At 44.0% G+C, this 24,207-nt stretch overlaps 1 protein-coding gene and 1 long non-coding RNA gene across 5 annotated transcripts in view; one reads left to right on the forward strand and one right to left on the reverse strand.

The window, feature by feature from the left end:
• The window catches only part of Ak5 (adenylate kinase 5), a 205,592-nt gene extending 194,989 nt beyond the window's left edge, over positions 1-10,603 (reverse strand). For 2 of the 4 annotated variants that reach the window (NM_001081277.2, NM_001355635.1), the window contains exons 1-2: positions 9,997-10,557; positions 2,713-2,899 (exon numbers count right to left, since the gene is read on the reverse strand). In NM_001081277.2, the coding sequence (NP_001074746.1) occupies positions 2,713-2,899; positions 9,997-10,056 (247 nt within the window). In that variant the 5' untranslated portion in view covers positions 10,057-10,557. Of the gene's footprint in view, positions 1-2,712; positions 2,900-9,996 lie in introns of all 4 variants that reach the window. The other 2 variants (XM_011240115.3, XM_006501440.4) reach the window with 1 other exon arrangement.
• AI115009 (expressed sequence AI115009) lies at positions 9,110-23,629 on the forward strand. Its single transcript, NR_040386.1, has 4 exons — positions 9,110-10,029; positions 19,184-19,322; positions 20,929-21,048; positions 22,956-23,629. It is a non-coding gene; the product is annotated as an expressed sequence AI115009 (long non-coding RNA).
• The last annotated feature ends 578 nt before the right edge of the window (positions 23,630-24,207 follow it).

Consider the following 24,207-nt stretch of genomic DNA (forward strand, 5'->3'; position numbering starts at 1 on the left):
TCAGATGGCAGCAGGCAGTCTTTAGGAAATGTGGGGAAAGGCACTGACTATAGTAACCTGTGTTCCCTTAAAGATGTAAAGATATGTCTGCCAATTGTTTGCCATTGCTTTATGGTATTTTCATTTAAGTGACTCACCTAGATGATGAAATATTTCATGTCACAGAATAATTTGTCAAGGTAACTGTATGTTTGTCTACCATTGTCAATATGTTTGCAAAAATTATGAATCATCCTATTTCTAGAAATCTTTAAGCTTATGGGGGCAGTTAGAAATATACTTGAATGTAACAATCTATTCCACCAAGTATAGTTTACATCTAGGAAGGGGTAGAGCTACAGCTCAGCTGCTAGAGTGCTTTTCTTTCTTGCATGAAGTCCTGAGTCCAAATCCCCAGCATTTTAAAACAAAACAAACAAAACAAAACAATAATACAAAGGATAAAAGTACAAATCACTTTATAAAATAAAAATTTGTAATTACAAAATAAATGAATTTAGAAAAATATTTTGTATCTCCCTAGCATATATTCCAGGTACAGGACAGCAAAGCGTAATGTTTTCTTGAGAACAGTCCATAGAGAGGATTGTCCAATGATTAAAGAAAATATAATTAGCAGCAGCATCACTCCTGTGTGCACGAGGAAAGAAACTTCTCTCTCTGGAGATGTCTTTGAGGGAATGATATTTCTACTCTTCTCTTCTTGAGCTTCTTAAATATTAGCACACCATGACTTTTTCCCACACCATATTCAAATAAAATCTAACTGGGGTCACAAAATCCAACTGATGTGGCCACACATACCAAGAGTCGTTTCCTCCTTTTATTTACTGCAAAGAAAGTTTGTTTCGACCTCTTGGTGTGGCTGAAACTTTTGTGAGACAATATTTTTAAATTTTATTTTACTATTTCTTTATGTGTGTATGTGTGTGTCAGGAGTTGGGTGGTAGGCACATGTAAGTGCAGGTGTCTGTGGAGGCCAGAAGGGGGCAGTAGATCCCCTGAAGCTGGAAATCTAGGCAATGGTGAGCAGCCAGTTATGAGTGCTAGGAGCTGAAGCTAGGTCCTCTGGAAGAGTAGGCAGCAGTCTCAATCACTGAGCCATTTTTTCCAACCTTGTTCAACAATTTTTGAACATAATTTAAAATTTGAAAATATACTTGTCTTGGCCACTGCAAAAGAATTAGTTTACCTTCCCCTGATTGGAGCTAATTCTTCATTTACAGACTATTATACTCATAACTTCATTCCATGGAGAAGGCTGAATAGCCCATGGTTTTGACAAACACACACTTGAAAATGAGATTGGATGCAAAAGAACACATACGGTATGCACTCACTGATAAGTGGGTATTAGCCCAAAAGCTCCAAATAACCAAAATACAATTCACAGACCACATGAAGCTCAAGAAGAAGGAAGATCAAAGTGTGGGTGCTTTGGTCCTTCTTAGAAGGAGAACAAAATACTCACAGGAGCAAATATGGAGATAAAGTATGGAGCAGAGACTGAAGGAAAGGCCATCCAGTGACTATCCCACCTGGGGATCCATCCCATATACAATTACCAAACCCAGACACTGTTGTGGATGCCAACAAGTGTGTGCTGAAAGGAGCCTGATATAGTTGTCTTCTGAGAGGCCCTGCCGGAGCCTTACAAATACAGAGGTGGATGCTTGCAGCCAACAATTGGATTGAGCGCGGGGTCCCCAATAGAGGAGTTAGAGAAAGAACTGAAGGAGCTTAAGGGTTTACAATCCATAGGAAGAACAACAATATCAACCAACCAGACCCCCCAGAACTCCTAGGGACTAAACCACCAACCAAGGAGTACACATGGCTCCAGCTGCATATGTAGCAGAGGATGGCCTTGTCATGCATCAGTGGAAGGAGAGGCCCTTGGCCCTATGAAGGCTCGATAGGTGCCCAGTGTGGGTGAATCAAGGGTGGGGAGGTGGGAGTGGGTAGGTGGGTGGAGGAATGCCCTCATAGAAGCAGGGAGGGGGGAGGGAGGATGTGATAGGGTTTTACGGGAGGAGGGAAGGAAACCTGGGAAGGGGATAACATTTGAACAGTAATTAAGGAAAATATCCAATTAAAAAAAAAGAAGAAAAGAAAATGAGATTAGAAAACTGTGAATCTGCTCCACACACCACAGCTTCCATTTCTCAACTGTTCCTGACAGTCAACAGTTTATTTTTGTCTTTGACTCAAATGATAAATCCTTTATATTCAATGGTCGCTTAGTGAATCTGTATTAAATTAACCCTGATAAACCATCCATGCACTTATGAAAACACACTAATATGTGCTCTGTACTTGGAAGCAGTATTAGCAAGCCAAGACTCTGACTAATATAAAAGTGTTGAGTTGTTACATAATAACTACTAATTTTATCTGCATTCAACTTGTGTATTTGGGAAAAGCCTATTTGCAATGTTAAAAATACAACCATCATTCTTAAATGTAATTTATGTTGCAAAATAATGAGTTTAGCAATATAAACTTTTATTACATTTACAGAAAATCGCCTGATAATGGTGTGTTGCTTTCTTCTCCGTATCGAGGGTGATTAGAAGTAGTAGCAGGAAAAGATAAATCCTCCCCCAAACACTTATAAACCTAGTCATGAAAAGCACTCTCTCCAGTCCGCATGGTGTATTTTAAAGAGATTTGCTCTCCAGTGAGATGCCCATCATCCCGCACACACATTACCATTTCGGAGGAAGGATCTCCGTGATTGTCCTCCATTTAGGGGCGGTAACGTCTTCTTTTCCTGGCTGACAAATGTGTCCCACTTCACCTTGTCACAGCCTCCTAGCTCCTTGACTTTCTGTAAACAAGTTTCCAAGTACTCTATGGGGTCTTCTGGCTTGGAACACATCAAGCCATTGAGCAGGCTCTGAAATACATATGTAAAAAAGTAAAAATGAAATCTATTTTGACACCATGTCCTAGTTTGCTATCCATTGATATGATAAAATTCAAGACCAAAAGTACGGGGAGGAAAGGGTTTCTTTGGCTTATGCTCCCACATCATGGAGGGACACCGGGGCAGGCACTGGAGCAGGGGCCCGGAGGCAGGCACTGGAGCAAGAAGCTATAGAAAAATGTCATGCTGGCTTGCCCTCATGGCTAGTTCACCTGGCTTTCTAATATAATCTGGGATCACCTGCTCAGGGGTGGCACCATCCCCCAGTGAACTGAGCTCTCCCACATTGGTATTAATGAAGACAATGCCTCACAGATTTCTCTTCCCAGATGGCCCTAGCTTGCACCAAGCTGACACACCCACCAGCACCCAGGATCTTTGTTACAACGCTGTTATGCCTTTGCTCTAAGTTCACCCCTTTCCGTTGTATTCTTTTCATTATACAGAGCAATAGACCTCGTAATGGTGTTTACATAGCTGCATGCATCTCATTGTACTCTGCTTATGTTCACGTCCCGTAACCTGCTCTTGTTCCCCCTCCTCCTGGTCCCTCTCACCCCTGAAATTACTCCACTTTCGTGCCATATATATTCTTATGTATAGTTAAGTCTAGATTCCATCCACAAGACAAGATACACAATACTGGTTGCTCCCCCATGCCCTCTTCCCTGTAGCCTCCGTCCACCTCCCAACCAGCACCCTTCTGTTTTGATGCCATTTACTGGTCTAAAGCTAGATTTTTACATGAGTGAAAGCCTGTGATATTTGTCCTTTTGGTCTGGCTCATTTTGCTTAACACAATTTCCAGTTCCAATCACATCTCCTAATGTCCCTGAAAGTGGCAGAATTTTGTTCTTCTGAATAACTGGCTAAAACTCCATTGTGTATAAGTATCACATGTTTAAAATTCCATCCATCTGTTGATCAGTGTCATTCCTGGATGCCGTTAGCTGTCAGTTTGACACAGTCCAGAGCCATCTGAGTGAGTCCCAGTTGGAGGATTACCTAGATCAGATTATCCTGAGGCCGTGTTAGTGGGATTTCTCAAGAGATGATTGATATCGAAGACCACACCACTGTGGGCAGAACCATCCCCTAGGCAGGTAAGCCTGGGATGTATAAGAAAGCTAGATGAGTAGAAACCAGAGAGAGTGAGTCAGGAAGCAGCATTCATCCATGGCATTTGCTTTGTTTATCGTCTAAGCTGAGTATATATCTTGGCTATAGTGAATAGTGCCACAATGAACATGGATGTGTGGGTATTTGTGTGGTAGGCTTAGATTCCTTTGAGTGCCTACGAGTAGTCTGAAGTTATATGGTAGGTATATTTTTAATATTTTTAAAATGTTAAAACATTTGAGACAGGGTCCCACACAACCTAGTGTGGCTTTGAACTTGCTGCACAGTCGAGGGTGATCTTGACCGTCTAATTCTCACAACTGCCTCCTTTGTGATGGGTCCCATGTGTGCATCACTACATCTGGTTCGTGCAGTGCCCAGGCTTTAACCTAGGGTCTCCTGCATTTAGGGCAGGAGCTAGCTCTTCAGCCCACTTTGAGCCAACGCCATACTGATTTCATTAGTGTCCCCATCCCCGCAAGAAGCACTTAAGGAACTTCCCCCCAGTCTCTGCATTTTTTTCTAGCATTTGCTCCATTTCTTTGCTACCGCTTTTCTGGCCAGGGGAGGTGAAATCTCAGTGGTTAAGATTTGCTTCAGCCCCCCCCCCCCCAGTTTGGATTTCTCTTGTGAACTGTATACTTGATTTCTTCTGTCCATGTATTGATGGAATGATTTGCTTCGATGTGCTTAATTTTACCATCCTTCATATGTTGTACATGTTAACCCTTTGTCAGCTAGAAAGCTGGTACATCTTTTTCTCCATTCTGTATGCTGTACTTCCCCTCTGTTATTTCCTTTGTCTTACAAACACTTCTGAAGTTCAGCTCTTGTATAACGCTGGAACTACTGGGCATTTTTTGTTTTGTTGTTGTTTGCTTGCTTGCTTATGCCTGGCTCTTGATATGTCTTCCCTGGTTTCCTCTAGTTGTTCCAGGGTTTCCGGTCTATATTATATAACGACTTTCATTCACTTTGAATCAATTTTTTTTACAAGGTGGGAGTTTCATTCTGCACATAAATACCCAGTGCCACTTGTTAAGGAGGCTGTCTGTCTGTCTGTCTGTTCTCTAGTGTTTGTTTCAGCATCTTTGTCAAAAGTTGGGAGTCTGTAGCTTTGTGCATTTTTTTCCAGGCTCTTTCTTCTGTTCCATTGGTCTACACATCTGGCTCTATGCCTTTATCTTGCTGGCTTTGTTACTATGGCTGTTTAGTATAATTTTAACCAACCAGGCACTGTGGTCCCCAGCAGTCCTCTCTCTGTTCTTGCATTTCATTTCATAAACAGCTTGGATCGAAACTGTGATTTAATTGAGGATTTAAGATAACCCCTAACGTTGTAACCAGTTAATTGTGTTTTCTTTGGTTTTGTTTTTTGTTTTTGGGGTTTTTTTTTTTTGTTGTTGTTGTTGTTGTTGTTGTTTTAAGACAGGGTCTTGCAATGTAGCCTTGGCTAGCCTAGAACTCATTATGTAGACCAGGCTGGTCTCAAACCTATGGAGATCCAACTGTCTCTGCCTCCCGAGTACTGGGATTGAAGGCTCGAGCCATCGCGCTGAGCACAAGTGAGAATTCAGCTCAGTATCCTCTGCCTTTCAAATAGCAAGACAGATGTGTGTTTTAATACAGAAAAGCACCATCAAAGCAAGACCAAGTGTGGCGTGGGAAGCCCTTCCTATTATCGCAAGCCTCTGCTGAAAGCCTAGGCTGGCCTGTGGCCCCTTTCTCTCGTGTTCCTGTGGGACTCAGGATGACCACCTGATTGTCAGGAAGAAACGCCACGCTTGTTGTTTATCCTGGAATGTTAGTTATGTGCTCTCTTCCTCCCTGGTGTGTAGTGCATACATGTATAGTACATACATGTTGGCGTTTTAGGATTAGGATTAAAAGATAATTCCAAACTCATGTTTAAGTGAGACTTGAAATTGACACCAGGGTTGGAAAGATGGCTCAGTGCTTAAGATGGCTCGGTTGCTCTTGTAGGGGACCCAGGTTTGGTTCCCAGCACCCACATCAGGCAGCTTACAACTGCTTATTCCAGCTCCAGGGCATCTGGCACCTTTGACTTCCACAGGCACACACACACACACACACACACACACACACACACACACACACACACACACACAAATACTAAAAACAAATCTAACATTTTGAGGTCAGTTTTTAAAATGCTGATTGATGTGCAGTAAATCTCTATAGTATTTATACGATCACAGTATCTATACGATTACAGAGGAGAAAGTACGGTCTGACTTGTTTTTAATTCGTGAAACCTTGTACAGGGCAAGAGGTCCACGTGCTCACACATAATAAGCACTAGAGAAATGAGAACTGTTAACCACACAGGCTTTGGTCTTCAGTGGAAGAAACTGACAGCTGTTCACCAGAAGGTTGGAGTGGATGCTGTTTGATCTGGTGATCTTTTGCTAGTCTTTGATGCTAACCTGCACCAGAATCTCCTAGAATCCTGAGCATTGTCTCTCAGTCAATAGAATCTATCCTTGGGCTTATCATAAACCCTTCCCCATAGGGCCTGAGCACTGCTTGTCAGTCAACAGAACACATTCTATATGTAAAGGTCACAGGTGCTTTGCTAAGGAGATGCACTTTGTAAAGGCGTTTGGGTGTGGCCATGCCTAAAGCTTTGCTGGGACAACTGTCATGAGAAAACTTTTCTTTAAGTTTTATTGTGTTTAAATATGTAAAAAATAAAGCATTTGGTGTCAGGCTCCAGAAGTTTCAATCAGCGCTGGCTAAATCAAGTGAACCCGAGTTTCTCTAATCCTATCTCTTTTGGCCCATGTTCCTGCCAGTCACAGTATTTGCAGGGACCCCTCAAGTGCCTGGTGTGTGTAACTCACGGAGACTAGCACACACTAGTTCCCACAAATTCTACATCTTTGAAAATGTCCACTCCTGGAACCTGGTCTGAAGTGCAAAGAATATTTTCCTTTAGAATGTTTCATGGAAAAAGCAAACATTATTCTCATCTATACATTACTCTCACCTATACATTACTCTCACCTATACATTACTCTCACCTATACATTACTCTCACCTATACATTACTCTCACCTATACATTACTAATGCATAAGGCACACAACCTTCCGAAGGTTGACAAACCCTACCACAGCTTTTAATTTTTAAATCAGTTCCATTTCCCCCCAAGGGCAGGCAGTTCCCAGCAGGTGCCTTTGTTTTCGGGAACCCTGAGTGGAATGGGTTTGGGTTTGTGGTTCCATCAGATGAGTTCAGCTGCTGAGGAGGCAGAGGAAGTGTCATGCGATTTCTGTGCGGCAGGTTAGCTTCCCACGCTCCCGTTACTCTGTGGGCCAGAACCGACTGCATCGACACACGGGGTCTTGTGGCTCTCCCATGAGCCCTTGTGTACACTCAAGCCTGTGGGCATCCCTGCCTCTAGGTTTGGGTCAGCAGATCGTGTTTCAGAGTTATCAGTGGATTTCTTAAGCATACTTACTCAGATGGTCTTAGGTTCAGGACTCCGAGCCAGCTTCTCATAAAACCTTCTTTGTATATTTTATAAAAACATGGAATGGGGTAAATCAAAATACCAGATTCTCTCAACCCCATATATAACCCAGCCACAATATTAATACTTAAAATCCAGGCCTGTTAATTTTGTCTTTTCCTAAAGGCTTAAGTTGGGTGGGTATACGCAAGGCAAGTTTTCCAACTGGGAGACAGACATTTCAAGTTTTCCTAAACAAAACTAGCTCCCCAAAGGGCACTGATTCTTAAATCGGTAACAGTGAGCTTCAGTCTTTCACTGGTAACTTAAGTCCTTTTTCCTAAGTGCCAGCAGCAGCCCAGGACTGAATATAGGTAGTCTACTGGTGCTATTGCTTAGTCTCTGAGTTAACCCTCTGAATATGTAAATAATCTAGTTAGACTTTTGATAGCATTCAACTAATTGCCAACCTCTGATCTAAGGTCAGAGACCAATAGTTATATTACAAAGGCGAATTAGGAACACAGCAGAACCAGCTGCAAACGTTCTGTTGTGTTTTGTTTTTAATTTATTTTTAAAGCGGGAGTACTTTTCAACCACAAACCTAGCAGATACTCTGTACCACCCAAAGAGATCTGAAAAGTTCCATTATATTCTAGGCTTTGGTGGTGATACATTGCATCAGCCACCTGTTACTGTGATCTGTAATGGCATGTACTATCTATCTGCAACCATCTGGGGTTTTGGAAGGCACCTGGTTAAACTTAGAACAGTGTGGATTCTGGCACAGAAAATCCATTTTAGAAATCTGAGGTGTTGGATTTTTGTGGTCTGTACTCGTCACATGGACAATCAGGTCCTGCTTCCCTCTAAGCTGTGCAGTGAATCGGTCTCACTGTTCAAATGGAACCTAGAAGTCTCTATAGTCTTCTCCAGCTCTTTGCTGTCCTGAACTGAGTCTCAGTATACAGCGTTTAGTGCCTCTCAGGTAAGCAAGCTGACGTCCTTTTGAGTGTGTGCAGTATTTGGGGACATTCCATTCATATGCAGAAAAGCCAACGGGAAGCTTGAAGCCTAAGCAGCTACCTACCAGGGCTCATTAGCACACTCCATACAGAGTTCTGTGAGCAGACCACCCTGGCTCCCTGTACATTACCTGGCACCACGGAAGAGAAATGTCAGGAGACTCCGCCAGGCGTGTATCTATCATTCTTTTAGAAGCATAGAAATAAAATCGGTTTTGGTCTTAACATTTATAATTTAAAAAAATATTTCAGCTCTTCATTTCCACATTTACAAAAACAGCAAAAAAAGCTGTCCAAGCACTGTAATTATGGTATCCTGGGTTAAATAAACATAGTTTGGGGGTATTGCAAAAATTATTGTCTTAAGCACTGCACTTTCCTTCTAACAGAAAAAAATCCCCTAAACAGGAAAAAGAACAATGTGTGGCCTTTGGTTTATAATATTACTCTTCCATTTCCTTCAGAATTGGAGGCCAAAATTTTTAAGGCTCATCCTATGAGGCTTGGATTGGTGCCGTCCTTTTTTTTTTTTTTAATTTTTATTTTGTTTTATAACCTAAGCAAAAGCGCTTCGGATTTAGGGTGTTTTAAGACGGAATGTGGAGAGAATAATAGGAAGCAGGACTTCTCTCTGGGAAGCAGGTACCTTTAGCTCATTCCTCAAGCCTCCTTCCTCACATTCCTATCCCCTGTCCCTGGTGCGGATGCTGGATGCTGCTGCTAAGCCCAGCAGAGGCCAGCAACAGGAGTCACGCCTGTCTGGCCGCTCCCAGTCGAACCCAGTCTGTGTAGGTGGGCGCGAGGGCTGGCGCTGGAGGCTGGGAGGACCTTTCAAGCAACCAGCAAACGCGCTCGGGAGTTCATTGACTGGCCGCTTAGAGCTTCAGGGACCCAGGAGATAGCGCTGCACTGGATCGGCTGGGCTGTGTGTATATATGCGTGTGTGGGTTTTTTTTCTCCCTCTCCATCTTCATCCTTCTCCTCAAGCCGTCCCCCCCGGGAGAGTCGCTTCGTCCACGCTTTCCCTCCCCTGCAAGGGGTCCCAACGCTTGGCGCCTGGAATGTTTAGGACTCTGGAACCTTCAGTTTCCTGTCCTGCCTCCGTGTGGGCGACACTGGTCTCACCTGGCTTGACCCTCAGTCCCAGAGAGTGCTGCCAGGCCACGATCTGCTGTCCATTCTGGGTGCCCATCTCGGAGGGATACTCTGGGGACAGCCTGCATCCAGTACCCAGCTTGAAGAGGGAAACTTGATCCCAAGATACGGGTTTCGAAGCCTGCATTTGAAAAGGACCCGAGCGACCCGAGCGCACAAGGCGACTTGTCTGGGGCGAAGGGAACGGCGAGCCTCTGTGAGCGCCTTCATTAGGGACCCTACACCGGAAGGTGCAGCCGGGCACTGGCCCTCGGGACATTCGCTGGGGATCCTTTGGCCACCCCAGCCTCTTACCTCGAAAAGCTGAGGAATGTCCCTCCGGGCCAGGTACTCCTTGGCGTCGTTGGTGTTCATGGCTGTACGGCGCGCGTGCAGTGGGGAGCAGGAGGGGAAGCTCCCGAGGTTGGGGCTGGCGGGGCGCAGCCCTCACTTGGATGCGCTCAGGCCGGGGTCCCCTCAGCGACTCCCGGGCAGCTGTGCAGTCCGCGCTCCCGTCGCCCCCGCGTCCGCGCCGGTCCCCGCGCCAGCCAGCAGCGAGCAGCAGCGGCTTCCCGGGCGCAGGCAGCGCGAGCGCCAGGGGAGGGGCGCGGAGGAGGACCACGCGGCCGACGCCACCAGCCGCCGCCTCCCGGCTCTGCGCGCTCGGCCCGCGCCTCCGGAGCTCGCTGCGGCGGCCGCCAGTCACGCTGCGCGGGCGGGCGCGGGGCGCGGGGGTGGGGACGCGCGGGCTGCAGTCACTCCCCAGCCCGCAACGCAGCCAGGGCAGCCAGGGCACCAAGGAGCCAAGAACCGGGCGATTGGAGCTGGATACAGTTTTGCTTCTACACACACACACACACACACAAACACACACACACACACACACACACACACACACACACCAGACACACACACCAGACACACACACCAGACACCCCCCCACACACACACTATACAGACACACCATACACACTATAGACAGACACTCCCCCCCCCACAAACTTACCACAGACAGACACTCCCACACACACCACAGACGATAGACAGACAGACAGACACCACTTATCATGAGCTCCTCCAGGAGCTCTTCCAGGGGGGAAAAACCCAAGTCAGAGAATTCATATATTCTTAAGTTAATGGCCTTTCAGTGATAGGGAGTTGGAAGTAGGGAAAGAGGAAGGATTCTGTTGGGTCTTTTAACACTGGAGTACCCAGCCCTTAAGAAAAGTTGGAGCAACTTAAACATTTGAGTAGAAGGCCTGAAATCCTTAGCGTAAGATTTAGTGAGCAGTCAAAGAATCTTTTCTGCTGGGAGGAGCTGAAGGAGGAAGAGAGGACTGAGTGGTGGAGAGCTGGGGTCTGCTTTAAACTGCAAAGTGGTCACTGGCCCAAGGGCCATCAGAACGCCCTAACAGGAGACGGCTGGTGAGGTGTACTGGTGCCTACCCAGTTACAGACCAAGGTGCACCCATCCTCCCCACAGCTACCAAGATGACTCATTTCCCACAGATGTCTTTTCACTGCTCTTTGAGAGATGCTCTGGGTCTCCAGGGAATATGATCTCTAACTGCCTGCAAGGGCCCACTCTGGAGAGGGTATGTGGAAGAAAGGAGGCAAAAGCTACATACAGACTCCTGGCATCTGGGGTCTGGTAGAAACCAGCACTCTAAATGCTTCAAATTAAAAACTCACCATTTGAATGTCTGTTTCAGGATCTTTCCTTGGACCTATTTCTTGGTCCACATAAGCCGCTGTTGCTCAAGCTACAGCTTTATTTGAGCAGAGGGAGGGAGATCAATTTTTTTTTAAAGATTTATTTATTTATTATATGTAAGTACACTGTAGCTGTCTTGAGACGCACCAGAAGAGGGCATCAGATCTAATTATGGGTGGTTGTGAGCCACCATGTGGTTGCTGGGACTTGAACTCCGGACCTTCGGAAGAGCAGTCAGGTGCTCTTACCCACTGAGCCATCTCACCAGCCCGGGAGATCAAATTTTAATTAGCTCAATTTTGAGAATTAAATAAAATTTGTGAACATTTTTGAAGCCACATGCCATAATAATGTGTCATGTTATGGGGGCGATTTTTTCAGTTCTGAGGACATTGGTGTCCTCTGTGAGAATGTCTCCACTTATGTTCCTCTCACTTAGTTGACAGCAGGCTTTGGAGGGAGCCAAAGCCATCTCTGCCCTGTGCAATCATTTCCACAGTCCTTGGAAAATCCTAGGGCCTGGTGGCTTAGTCGACTTAGAAGCACACGGGACTGAAGAGGCCAGTTCCTGTAGGTCTTCTTGAGGTCCTTCTTTCCTGGGTTCTGTTGCTAGTGTTAGGGTTTGTTTTTGTTTCGAGGTGATACATGATTCTTAGTATCTTTAGTAAATCCAGCAAGTGACAGCAACAACCTAGTAAAGAGAGAGGGGTCAGAGAAAACACACTGTAGCCAGCTTGGAAACAGATGTAGCAAGTTTACATCAGCCTTAGAGAGTGACAGCTGGTGTATCCCAGAGTAGAGAGGTGTAGGAAGGGCAAGATGCTAGTCACTGTTACTGCAGACTGCGGCCTCACAGGGACAGAGCATATGCAGAAAGTACAGGCTTTCAAAGCTGGGCTGGAGATAGCAGGGACAGGAGCATAGGGGCATCCTTGCCAAATCTATCCCGTCTTACCAGCTCTGTGATGGTTCTAAGGCTGGGCATAGAAAGCCTGAAGCCCCTTGTACTGTAGAGACACATTCCTTCAAGCTCCAACAAACTATAACATTCTCCACGTCTGCGTATTTGGTAACAATTAGCATATCATGATATTTTCCTACCTTGTATTCAGATAAGTGGGTCATGACTAAATAAGTTTAAAGAGACAAAGATTTCATTTGGGGTCTCTATATTTAATACAAATGAAATTGTCTCCATCCTCTTCAAAAATCTTTTGGTATAGCTTTAATTTTTACAATTTTCGAGAATGGTTAGCGTTTTTGAAGGTATAGGAGTTGGGACATCTGAGGAAAAATAATAGAATTGTCTCTTGTGATCATATCTTGGGAGATCATGGTAAGTTTCTGTGCTATGGCAGTAACTAAGACAATCTCTTGCTGGTAAGGACCCTAGTTTCCATTGGAGAATGTGTGTAATAAGTAAGTATGATAGGGCCAATAAGATAGCTCAGTGTGGACGAGTCTGATACTCTGACTTGTTCCCCAGGACCCACATGCTTGGGAAGCGAGGACTTCCCAGATCTGTCCTCTGACCTTTACACATGCGCTCTGGTGCTGTGGCACAGGTGTCAGCACCCACCCACCTACACAGACACATGCAGACAGACAGACTAACAAACAGACAGACAGACACACCAAACAAACAAATGAATAAAGTGTAGTAAAGACTTTAAACAGTACATTGAGGGAAAGGTAAAGAAAATGGCCAAACAACATCAGACTGTGATAAACAAAAAAGAAGTAAAGCACAGAGATAGCAGAAAATCGGACACAAGCAAGAACACATCAGATAGCGGCAGGTGTGGTGGGAAAAAATCAAAGCTGACTCTATAGATTTGAAGCACGGGCACCAGTCCAGACCTCTCCTAAGGAAGGGGCAGAGGAAGTGGAAGTAAAGATAATCACAAGACGATGATGAGGACTTTCAAAGGACCAGGGATGTTGGAGGAGGAAGGCGCTTTGAAAGGGATTGCTCTCTGAGTCACCCATAAGGAGCCAGTTTCTGCTGACACACAGACCTTGTCTCTGCAAAGGGCTAAGCCTGCTGGGCTTGCTCAAGTGGCTAAAATGGGGGACCACTTGCCCATCCACACAAAGAAGGCTTGAGGACTTTGTTTGCACTCTTCTAGACTCTAGACCAGTGGTTCTTAACTTTCCTAATGCTACCACCCTTTAATACAGTTCTACATGGTGTAGTGACCCCAACCATAAAAATACTTTTGTTCCCATTTCATAACTGTAATTTTGCTATCATTATACATTATAATGTAAATATCTGTGTTTTCTGATGGTCTTAGGCAACCCCTGTGAAAAGGTCTTTCTGACCCCCAAATGGGTCATGACCCATAGGTTGAGAACCACTAGTCTAGACAGCTAACACATGCCTACACTCAGCCCCATCAGTGACCATGGCAGGCATGTCTGTCATCCATCATCTAACTATTGCCAGTTTAGCATGGAAGACTTTAGCAGTAATGCAGAAAACATCGTCACAGAGGACAAGGTTTGCTAGGAGAGGTGGGGGGGGGGCACGGAGAAGAGAGGGAGGAGAATAATAGAGGGCAATGGACGGTATGATCATTTGTAAAAGAATAGAGACTCTCTATTGATAATACTTAAAGGAATGAAAAGGAAACGTTTCTCATGCTGAAGTTGACCCCTCTCCCTCATGGTAGCTGAACAGAGGCAATGGTAGGGACTAGTCTAGTTGACGGTACTTGTATAATGACAACTTTGGACTGTAATGTGCAACAATGTATTGTTTGTTATGTGTCCTCATGTGCTGAGAACCTCACAAAGTATACAGTGTTACATATGTGTCTATATGTCATAGTAACTTTTAAAACAACCAGTAATTATTTCCACCATGCTAATGAACTCACCAAGAATCAGAGAGCCTAATTCGGAGTTGCACAATGGCAAGCATCAGTTTGGTTACAGTCTGGTGCCATGCAACCCTTCCCTTACACACCAGCAGCACAATGCTCTGCAAGTCGACAAAGGTCTGCAACAATTTCCTTTTGCCTTTATCACTGCCTCTCCTTTTCCTACCCCTACCCAGTGTGTGTGTGTGTGTGTGTGTGTGTGTGTGTGTGTATATACTTGGGTGTGCACGAACAGTTATGTGGAGGCTAGAAATTGACTTCAGGTCTCTTCCTTGCTCACTACTCACCTTATTTTCTGAGACAGCATTGCTCACCAAACCTAGAGCTCATTGTCTGGTTAGACAGGTAGACCAGAAAGCCCCAGGATCCTCCAGTCTCTGCCTCTCTAACCCTGGAATTGCAGGCACAGGCCACCCTTCATGGCTGGCTCCTCCCCACCCCCCAGCCCCACCCTCTGTAGGCACTGGGGATTGAACTCAGAACCTCATGCTTGCATGGCAAGCATTTCCCGCTAAACTCTCCCCATCCCCACTACGGCTGTTCTCTAAGGGACTTTCCATTGCTCACTTCTGTTTTTCAGTAGATATTATTTTGTATTGGAGTCACAATCACAAGCATTATAGCAGCAAACTTACACTGGGGGTTTCCAACTGTTTAATGCTCTTTTCTGCTCGAAAGGTTGTGTAGGAAGGATACCATCTCTAATCATTAAATATCTGCGTGCTGAATTTCTCATGTGTAGTGCTGAAAATATGTCTTCTAATCTATTTCCTTCACTAACTCATAACCCATTGGATCATTTAAGTCTGTGAGAAGTTTGGAAGCTTTTTATCCCCTAGAAAAAGCACTAAACAGGAAGACCTACTTCCACACTTTTGCATACACTGTTTTGATAAGTAAGCTCCTGGTTAGCAAGCAGTCTCTCTACAGGGTGTCTTTAATTTTTGTGGTCATTGAGATGTATGTGTTCATTTCTTAAATTTGGGATGAACGCAGGACTATGTAATAGTGTGTGACACTCTTCAGCCAAAGAGAAATTTCACTATGTTCTCTTTCTTCCCTACACAGACTGGACACTTACATTCTATATTTCAAAGATCACCAGGAATTCTCAGGTTAGGGTTTAAAAGACTGGAACGTCTCATGGTGTCTGAAAGAATTAAGAAAAATAATTTTAGTCTGGCACCAAAAAAAAGCTATGGTCCTGAGGACCTTACCTAACGACTTCATCAACAGACTGTCAAAGAGCAGCACATTCCTTGATCTAACATTTATGAATAACTATGTTTCCAACCCATATTTGGAGATAGAAATACAAAGGGCAAGACCCAAGGAGCTCAGTGTCCAGTAGAAAGAGAGCAATGTGTATCAGCTAGGTTTAGATGAATTTTATAGTTCAGCGATGGCGTATGCGTGAGGAGGATTTTACAGTGCGGTAAAGAGCAAGCATCACATAAACTTACACAAAAGGCACGGAACAGAAACCAACAGACTTTGCTTCCACTTTTTACCATCCTCAATAAACACTCTGTGTTTTCCCTGCTGTCCCCTCCAGCTTCTCACCAAGACAGGCAGCTCTTTACAGACCTCACCATGGCCGTTCTTACATGTTCACACTGTCACATCATTTCAGATGGCTTTTCAGTCACTGAAAGGCTTGAAGCAACATTCCCATCTTCTCTCAAGGATGCACACTTTGGTTGATCCTACTATTTTGCTACGCTAAGCAATTCTGGTACAAACTCCATGCATATTTTTTCACATTTTAAATTATTCCTTAGTATAAACTTCCCAAAGTGGGATTGCTAGATGAAATGGAAAAATCATTTTGTGGTTCTTACTTAACTTTCCAGAAGGGTCGATCTATTTATAGCACCATAAGCCATGCTTGGAGTAGATGAGAGATCTAGTTTTATTGCGCTTTCTCTAATAAGGAATTCTATTTTCATCATTCATTTTAACCAAAATGGATAAAGATTGCACATTAGGGCAATTGCACCTTTGTTCCCATCTCCTTTGTTGGGCCTTGTCTTCTGGTGTTAGAATATTTTCATCTCTGATTTCCTTTTGTTGTTGTTGTTGTTGTTGTTGTTGTTTTGAGACAGGGTTTCTCTGTACAGCCCTGGCTGTCCTGGAACTCACTTTGTAGACCAGGCTGGCCTCGAACTCAGAAATCCGCCTGTCTCTGTATCCCAAGTGCTGGGATTAAAGGCGTGTGCCACCACCGCCCGGGCTCCGCTTTCCTTTTACTGTCTGCTTTGCACTGATTTCTTGTGATGACACTCCCATTTATGACTGGATTATAGTATTTATTAAATTGTTTCCTAAATTGTGTTTTTTTAATAGTCGACATCTTTTGAAAGGAAGTTATCTTTGTGTGGGTCACAACACAGTGTAGCAACTTATACATGGAGATGTTGGCAAGCGAAGCACTGCGCACATTGCCTCCTTTGTCAGCACATAACTTAAACAGGCACTGTTTCTCCCTTTGGGACGAGAAGACAATGCATCTGAGTCTCAGATCGCATGAGTACAGAGAGATTAAACAGTACAACAAATGTGCTTCCGATCTAACTGTAAACAGTGCAGGCACACAGCTTCTAGAAGAGCGTGAAGGAGAAAATGTCTGTTACTGAGATGTAGGGTAAAGGTTTTAAGTGGGTTGTTGGCATTGTTAGAAGTAGAAATAAAATAACGGTAGTAACACGGGTAAGAACTTCTGCTCTTCAAAAGATAAAGAAATAAATAAAGAAAGTGAAGACACACCCAACCTAGAGGGAAGTGTGCTGTCAACAAGCAAAGACACACCAGACAGGGAGGGAGGTGTGTACTGTCAGCAAACGAGACAGTGAAGACACACCCACCTGACCCAGAGGGAGGTAACCAGAGTAACAAGGAGTAACAGGGATGGGTAAGAAGTTCTGTTCATCAGAAGACACAATGAAGAAATTGAAGTCACAGCGGACCGAGAGGGAGGTGTGCTGTCAATACAGACAGCCAATAAAGGAGTCATGCATAAATGACTTCTACAAATCAATAAAGAAAAAGACAAGCCATTGTAAAACTGATCAAAGACACAAAGGATCACTTTATTATTAATATAGAAAAAATATGATGGCTAGCTTTTATTGCTAAACTGATATAACCAAGTAACACCTTCGAAAAGTCTCAGGGAATGATTGTCTTCATTGGTCTCCTCTGAGGGTGTCTGTGAGAGGATTGTATTAATTAAGGTAATCAATGTGGGGGGATCCAGTTCGCTGTGGGTGGCACTATTACCATGGTAGGTTTGTGTGGATATAATATCTAGAGATGCAGTAGTTTATAAGGACAAAATCGAGCTTCATAAGCCACTGTTTAACAGTGAGAAATTGAGACAAGCACATATGTCTTTATTCACTGCTTTCTGCTCTTAATTATGGCTGTGAGGCGACTACTCAGTGATGTGCCTGCCTTGACTTCCCCAGGATGGTGTACTGTAAGGTGGAATTGGGACTTGACATAAACAGCTTTCTTCTCTGAGTTACTTTTTTGTCAGGGTGTTTTATCACAGTCACTAAAAGTGGGACAAAATGCAAACTAATATCACAAGATGACACCAGTGTATACCCACTGGAATGCTTACATTGGAACAAAATAAAAGAGGCAATTATCAGCTAGTGGGCCTGTGGAGCTGTGAGAGTCTACTGTGCTTTGGGGAGAAGGTAAATTCATGCAACCACTCATTATACAGTAGATCCTTTATAGAAGCATTGTCTGAAACAGCCCAAAGCTGGAAACTACAGGAGCAGTCCCCAATAGCACACACTGTATGTTACTCACAAAATGCGGTCCCCCAAGCACTGAGGATCACTGCTCTCCAAGTAATTGTCGATGGATGAAGCTCACAAACACGTTGCCCAAGACTCTACTGTTCCTAAATCCTGGCCTTCAAAACTGTACTGGTCTTCATTGTTGCATTTGGAGTCAACATTGTACTGTATATACATTATATTGTGGGCCATAACCGGTTTCCAGTTTCTTCTCTCACTGGTTCTGGGCTCCTCACATGCAGGGATCATGCCCTAGAATTCTTTATATTTCTGTGTTTTGGACAATGACTATCCCCAAATAGGCACACATGGGTGGAGGAATGAAAATCCTATATCTATAGCTATTACATCTGTAGCTATACTATAATAAGATGCTTAAGAGACAGTCAAAGGAATTTATAATTTATGAATGTTCTATTATCCTTTAAATGAAACATATTGACACTGTTTTAAATCACAGCATGACGGCTTGAATTAACCCCTTATATAAATTCTAAATTATCTCACAGGACTATCTTTAGGTGCTAAGAGAATTTAGCTCTAACAGTGGCTTTATAATATCCAGAAATTCAATAGTTTATAAGTACACAACTGAGTTACACACATCACAGTAAAAATAACACAGGATAATTCCTTCAGTCAACAGCTGTTTCATAAGGACCTACTGTATACCAGACACCAATGGCAGGAGCTGAAGTGAGTAGGACACTCACCTGGACCAGCTAGGTGGTTCAGCCGAGTGGGTGACCCAAGTGCTGTCTGACCTGCAGTCTAAAAACAGTACAGAATCCAAATGATCCATTAATTGCCTAGGAGTCTGAAGTGCTATCCCACACACCTGCATCAGAAGCAGCAGATCTTTCCGAGGGTTGACCCTGCCTTATTTTTATGTCTTTACCTTGTGGCTCATGAACAATGCATTAGTAATGCACACGTTAGTCTCCAGGGATGAGAAAGTCAGACCCTTAGCATCCAAGGAATAGAATGTGATGTTTCTCAGCAGTCGCAAGTCAGTCACGTTGGTGTGCTAGAATTTTTAAAAAATTACCAGAAATCTACCATCTGCTCCTGTTTTTATCTCATCTTTCCAGCCACGTTTCTTCTGTTAATTGTCATTCTGCAGTATAATTAATTAATTTCCATGCTGCTTCTAACTGGGTGAAATTACAAGACTAAGGATCGACCACATCTCTGCAAGCAGTGAGCGTGCTTAAGGAGAGCTCTTCCCAGGTAAGTCAGCTCTGCCACAGAGGCCAGAAGACAGTGTCAGGACCTCTAGAGTTGGAGCTATGGGTGACTGTGCTCTGCTGCTGACTTGCGTGGATCATGGGATCTTAATTCTTGACTCTAGAAGAGAAGCAAAAGCTCTTAAGTGCTGAGTCATCTCTTAGGTCCCTTGTGTAAAGGTTTGAGTGCCATCACATGCAAGTCCCACATGGTACCCATTGTCTATCTGCATTTAAATTTAATATAGTTAAATGCAGCTAAATTTAAATCCAATCAGAATTTTAATTTCTTTGCTGAATGAGCCGCAGTGCAAATACTCAATAGCCACGTGTGCCCAGTGGCTGCCAGATGTGCCCAGTGGCTGCCGCATTGCACAGGTATAGAGCACGCCGTTACTGTACTAAGACCTAGTAGGTCTGTATAGAGAACAAATTGCCAATATCATTGCATAGAGCTCCAGGCATTCCATGGTTGCATCCCAGCTTACTCTGTACATATATCTTCCACTGTTGCTCACACATGAGCTGTGTGCCCTGAATTTCTTTGTGTGTTTCTGAGCTTCACGTTGATTCTCTCAGTTAAAATTCAATCCCCCTTTAAAAAAAAATCAATCCCCTTCTTTCTTTTCCACTCAGTAAAATATTCCTGAACCACTGAGGCCCCATTTGGAGAAAGTGCCATAAAAGCCATTGAGCCTTAATGGGCTTAATTACTTTCTCCTTCAGCCCTGTCTCCTGCCTGTCTCCTGCCTTGTACCTTTTGACCATCTATCGGGCCTTCAAATGTGTCTCCGTGGGTGTATCCCTATGCAGCTTGCCATAGTGCTGTGTGTATAATAAATACTCTAAGACGACTTTAGGAATTTCAAATATGAGGTCTATCTTATGAATAGCTATAGTTCCATTGCTTGATGTGCACTGAGTATTAAAATTTACTTGATTCATTGATTTCTAGAATTATTATTGTTGTTTTGAAACAGGGTCTCACTCTGTAGGCCTGGATAGCCTGGACCTTGCTATGAGGATCAAGCTGGTCTTGAAATCACAGAGATCAACCTGCTTCTGCCTCCCGAGTGCTGGGACTGAGGTGTGTGCCACACTGCCTTGCTCCTAGTGTTGCCAAATCTCATCAGCATTGGCTGGGGGCAGTTGGGTCAAGTAATTACATCCTGACACAGGAGCAAGTTTCTCTTTGGCTGGCTGAATTCTGAATACTTTCCCACCCATCTATCCGGTAGCCACACCTCTGACGTTTCTGCTTACGATTTGACTGGACATCTTCATCCGTGGCTGTCCACTGCTCTCAGTTCTCCGGGGCAGTGGACTGGTCAGTCCTTTCCTGCATTCACCTCACACTTACTGATCATTGGTTGTATGCCAAGGATGTGCTGTGCTTTGAGGAAATAAAGTCACAGCCATGTGGCAAAAATGTTCATGGTCTCCACAGAGGAAAGAGTCCCGGACCAAGACATCCACACACCACAGCTCAACGTGGTGCAGCAGAAGGAGCAGATATGGGGTTGTCCAACCCGCTTGCCTCTCTTACTCAGATATTGGTGTGCAAAGTCATTAACTACACTCTGACCTTCCCATTTCTCCTGCAATTACAGTCCTTGAGCCGCAGAGGAAGGAGGAACAAAAGCCCAGGGTCATCCGTGCTTTCTCAGTGAGTCTGGTTACCTGAGACCCTGCCTGAAAAGCTCAAACCAAACCAAGGAAAAAATAAGATGGTAAGGACATAGTCACCTCTGTCTCTCTGAGTTCTTGTGCAGGAGTGAGCTGATGCATACAGAGTTGACTTTTTTTTTTAAATTTAACTTCATTTAATGGGGGGAGGGGGTTTATCAAGGCAGGGTCTCAGAGTGTAGTTCTGGCTGTCCCGAAATTCACTGTATAGACCATGCTGTCTTCAAACTCACAGAGATAACCTGCCTCTGCCTTACAAGTGCTGGGCTTAAAGGCGTGTGCCACCACACCCAGCAGTAGAGTTAACATTTAATACAGCTCGTTACCTCCAAATTAGAGTTCATTGCTTCCTAAATCCCTCCTTGTAAACATTGATAAGATCCGGATTCTAACAGCCCCTGCTCCCTCCCCCACACGATGAGCTCAAATTAGGTAGATTTGTTTCCATGGACACGGGGACCTGATGCTTCCTTGTCTCTGCTGAGTGGATCCTTCCTGCCCAGATCACATTCTCCACCACGCACAGCTAAATTCTTTCCCCATCAACAACCTCGATAAACCTAGTCTCCTCTCCAACATTTCCTTGTTTTCTGCACCAGGAAATAGCTGTCTTCCGTGAAGTCCCCAGCATTTCATTCGAAGTTGTAAAAACATTGTGGTTTTTCTGTGAGACACGATAGATTCAGTACAGAATGAGAATAATTAAAACCTGTGCGTTGAGAACTTGAACTGTGGCAATAGTTTACACTCGGACTTGGGGGAAATGTGGTGGGCAGTTTTAACACTAAGATGAAAAGAAACCTGTGGCTTATAAAGAAGGGACCGTTAGCTTTCGTGTCACAGTGACAAAAAGCCCAACAGGAACAACTTCTGGAAGAAAAGATGCAGCCTGTCTCGAGAGTTTCAGAGGGTTGTCTGGCCCTGAGTGTGTAGGCAGAACATCATGGCAACCCAAGGAAGAGGTTGTCCACTTCCTGACAGGTAGAAGCAGAGAGGGGAGACATAGGAATGGCCAGAGCATGTCCCAGCTCCAAGACACACTGTAAGTATTTCTAGTGCTCACATTTTCTTCTCTCTCAGGAAGCGGTGTGCATGTTTTAAAGCCAATTAAAACATTAACAATTTACTAGTCATGAAAACTTTATGTTCAGAGACCTTATGGATAATTTGAAGGGGGCCATTTCAAATCTGTAGCTGTTATCCTGGTTCTTGGTAAGCATGGTTTTGTTTACTTCTCTTTAAACCAGCTTTCAAAGGAGCTGAGCACTTGCAAAGTATACCTTCAGAGTTTCAATACGTTTTAATTATTGAAGAAAGAATGGATTTCATGGTAACGTCATTTGCCTCCTATGCCATTAGACCTCCAAAGCAATGAAGATGTTAAAGACTCATAAGTACGGGATACTCTCCAAGTCAGCAATTCAGCCCCAGTGTAAGGTTTGCTTCTGGGGAGTCTGATGCATAATGAACTAAATGATTCATTAGCAAACAATAGAACTTCATGCTTCTGTTTGTGTGAATTTGGTGCAGTGTTCCGAGCTCTGAAAATGTCCACATTCTCCGAGTGTCAAGTGTGACTTGGTGGTAAACCCTTCCCACTTCCACAGTCAAGCGGGGCTCAGAAGGTGCTGAGACAAAAGCTATTTATAGTCTTACATTTTGCTCATACCACCAGTTTAACTTCTTTTGCAGAAGTGGCCTTTGTCTCTGTGTCCTCATTAATGTGCACAAGAGATGAAATAAAACAAGCATAATCTGTAATCTGACAAGCCTGCCCTTTGCCCTTTGTCCTTTGTCCTTTGCCCTTTGAACCTGACTCATACTGTGCTTTCTTGTTCCTCAGTGGGGGTCAGGGTGGGGGGACACTCTCTGTTTGTGTTTATATAATGTTCCTGCACTCAGACGCCTGCCTTCTGACCAGTTCATGACTGCTGCTTCATTTGTTTCGCAGAGTCAGTGACATGGGAGCCCAGGCAGCACCGAGGTGAAAGGATTCACCCTGAGCTGGCGTCTGGACCTGCGCACACCCAGTCCCACCAGGGACCACTAGTGATGAGTAGGAGGTTTGAGACTTGAGTACTTGCTTCATCACAGGGGTCCCTGACGCACCCCATTCTGAGACAGTAGATTGGAAACCAGGGTATGGAAATAACCACCGAAAGTGACCTTCTGCCATGGTATTTGTAAAGGGAAGAACAGTTAATCCCAAGAGTGATGGAGCCTGTTAGGCAACTTGGGCCACACAGGGCAAGAAACCTTTGTCGCTCTCCCAAGATGGAACCAAGATGGACCTTGGCAGTTACAGAGAGCTCCAGCGCATGAACTTCCCTCACAGCAGAACCCAAATTCCACAGGAAGCAGCCAAGGAAGGGACAGAGGAAGCAGGGGACAGCTGGGAATATCAGCTCTCCTTGTTGCCTCCCCAAGGCACACGTTACGACCATCTATCGAGAGAAGAGCAAGAAGGGTTTTCTGAGATGCTGGGGTTTATATAAGATAGAGCTTATCAAATACTTTCCATCTGTCCAAGAAATTTTTACACAAGTCTAGGTATAAGTATATAAAATAGGTTTACAAATCAAACTGATAACTTGCTGATAATATAAAGAAATGTGTTTTAAAACTGTTCTGTGGTAAATATATATTTTCACCATTAAAACTGAAAACAAATCCACATACTAACAAGATGGACATGTTTATTTATTTTACATAAATAATTTAATCTTGGCTGAATATTTGGTACCACAGGACATAGATCATCTATAATGTTTTTCTGAGTTGACTGATAATTTTGATTTATAATCAGTGCTGAGAATTCTGCTACGCACAAGTACATAATACAAAATGGCAGAAGTGTATGGATAGTCATCTCAGAAACTTCACAGCGCTGTACTATTCCCAAGCCAAATTTTATTGATTTCTTTTTTAATATCACCCAAGTCAGCAATACAAATACCAATATTTAAAATCAGACATTTTAAGACAATAATATAAAAAACACTTTAATTTGGCACTTAGACGCTGAGGACTGACTGTGGGACAATACTGTCATTTTCCACAATAAATTAATTATGTTTCTCTAAGGGCAGAAAACTTGGCACCCACAGTAAAAGGCCTGAGGTTCATGTGTTGGCATCTGTGGGATACTCTCTCTGTCTCTCTATCTCTGTCTCTCTCTGTCTCTCTCTCTGTCTCTCTCTGTC

Source organism: Mus musculus, chromosome 3 (assembly GCF_000001635.26).
Source record: "Mus musculus strain C57BL/6J chromosome 3, GRCm38.p6 C57BL/6J".
NCBI lineage: Eukaryota > Metazoa > Chordata > Mammalia > Rodentia > Muridae > Mus > Mus musculus.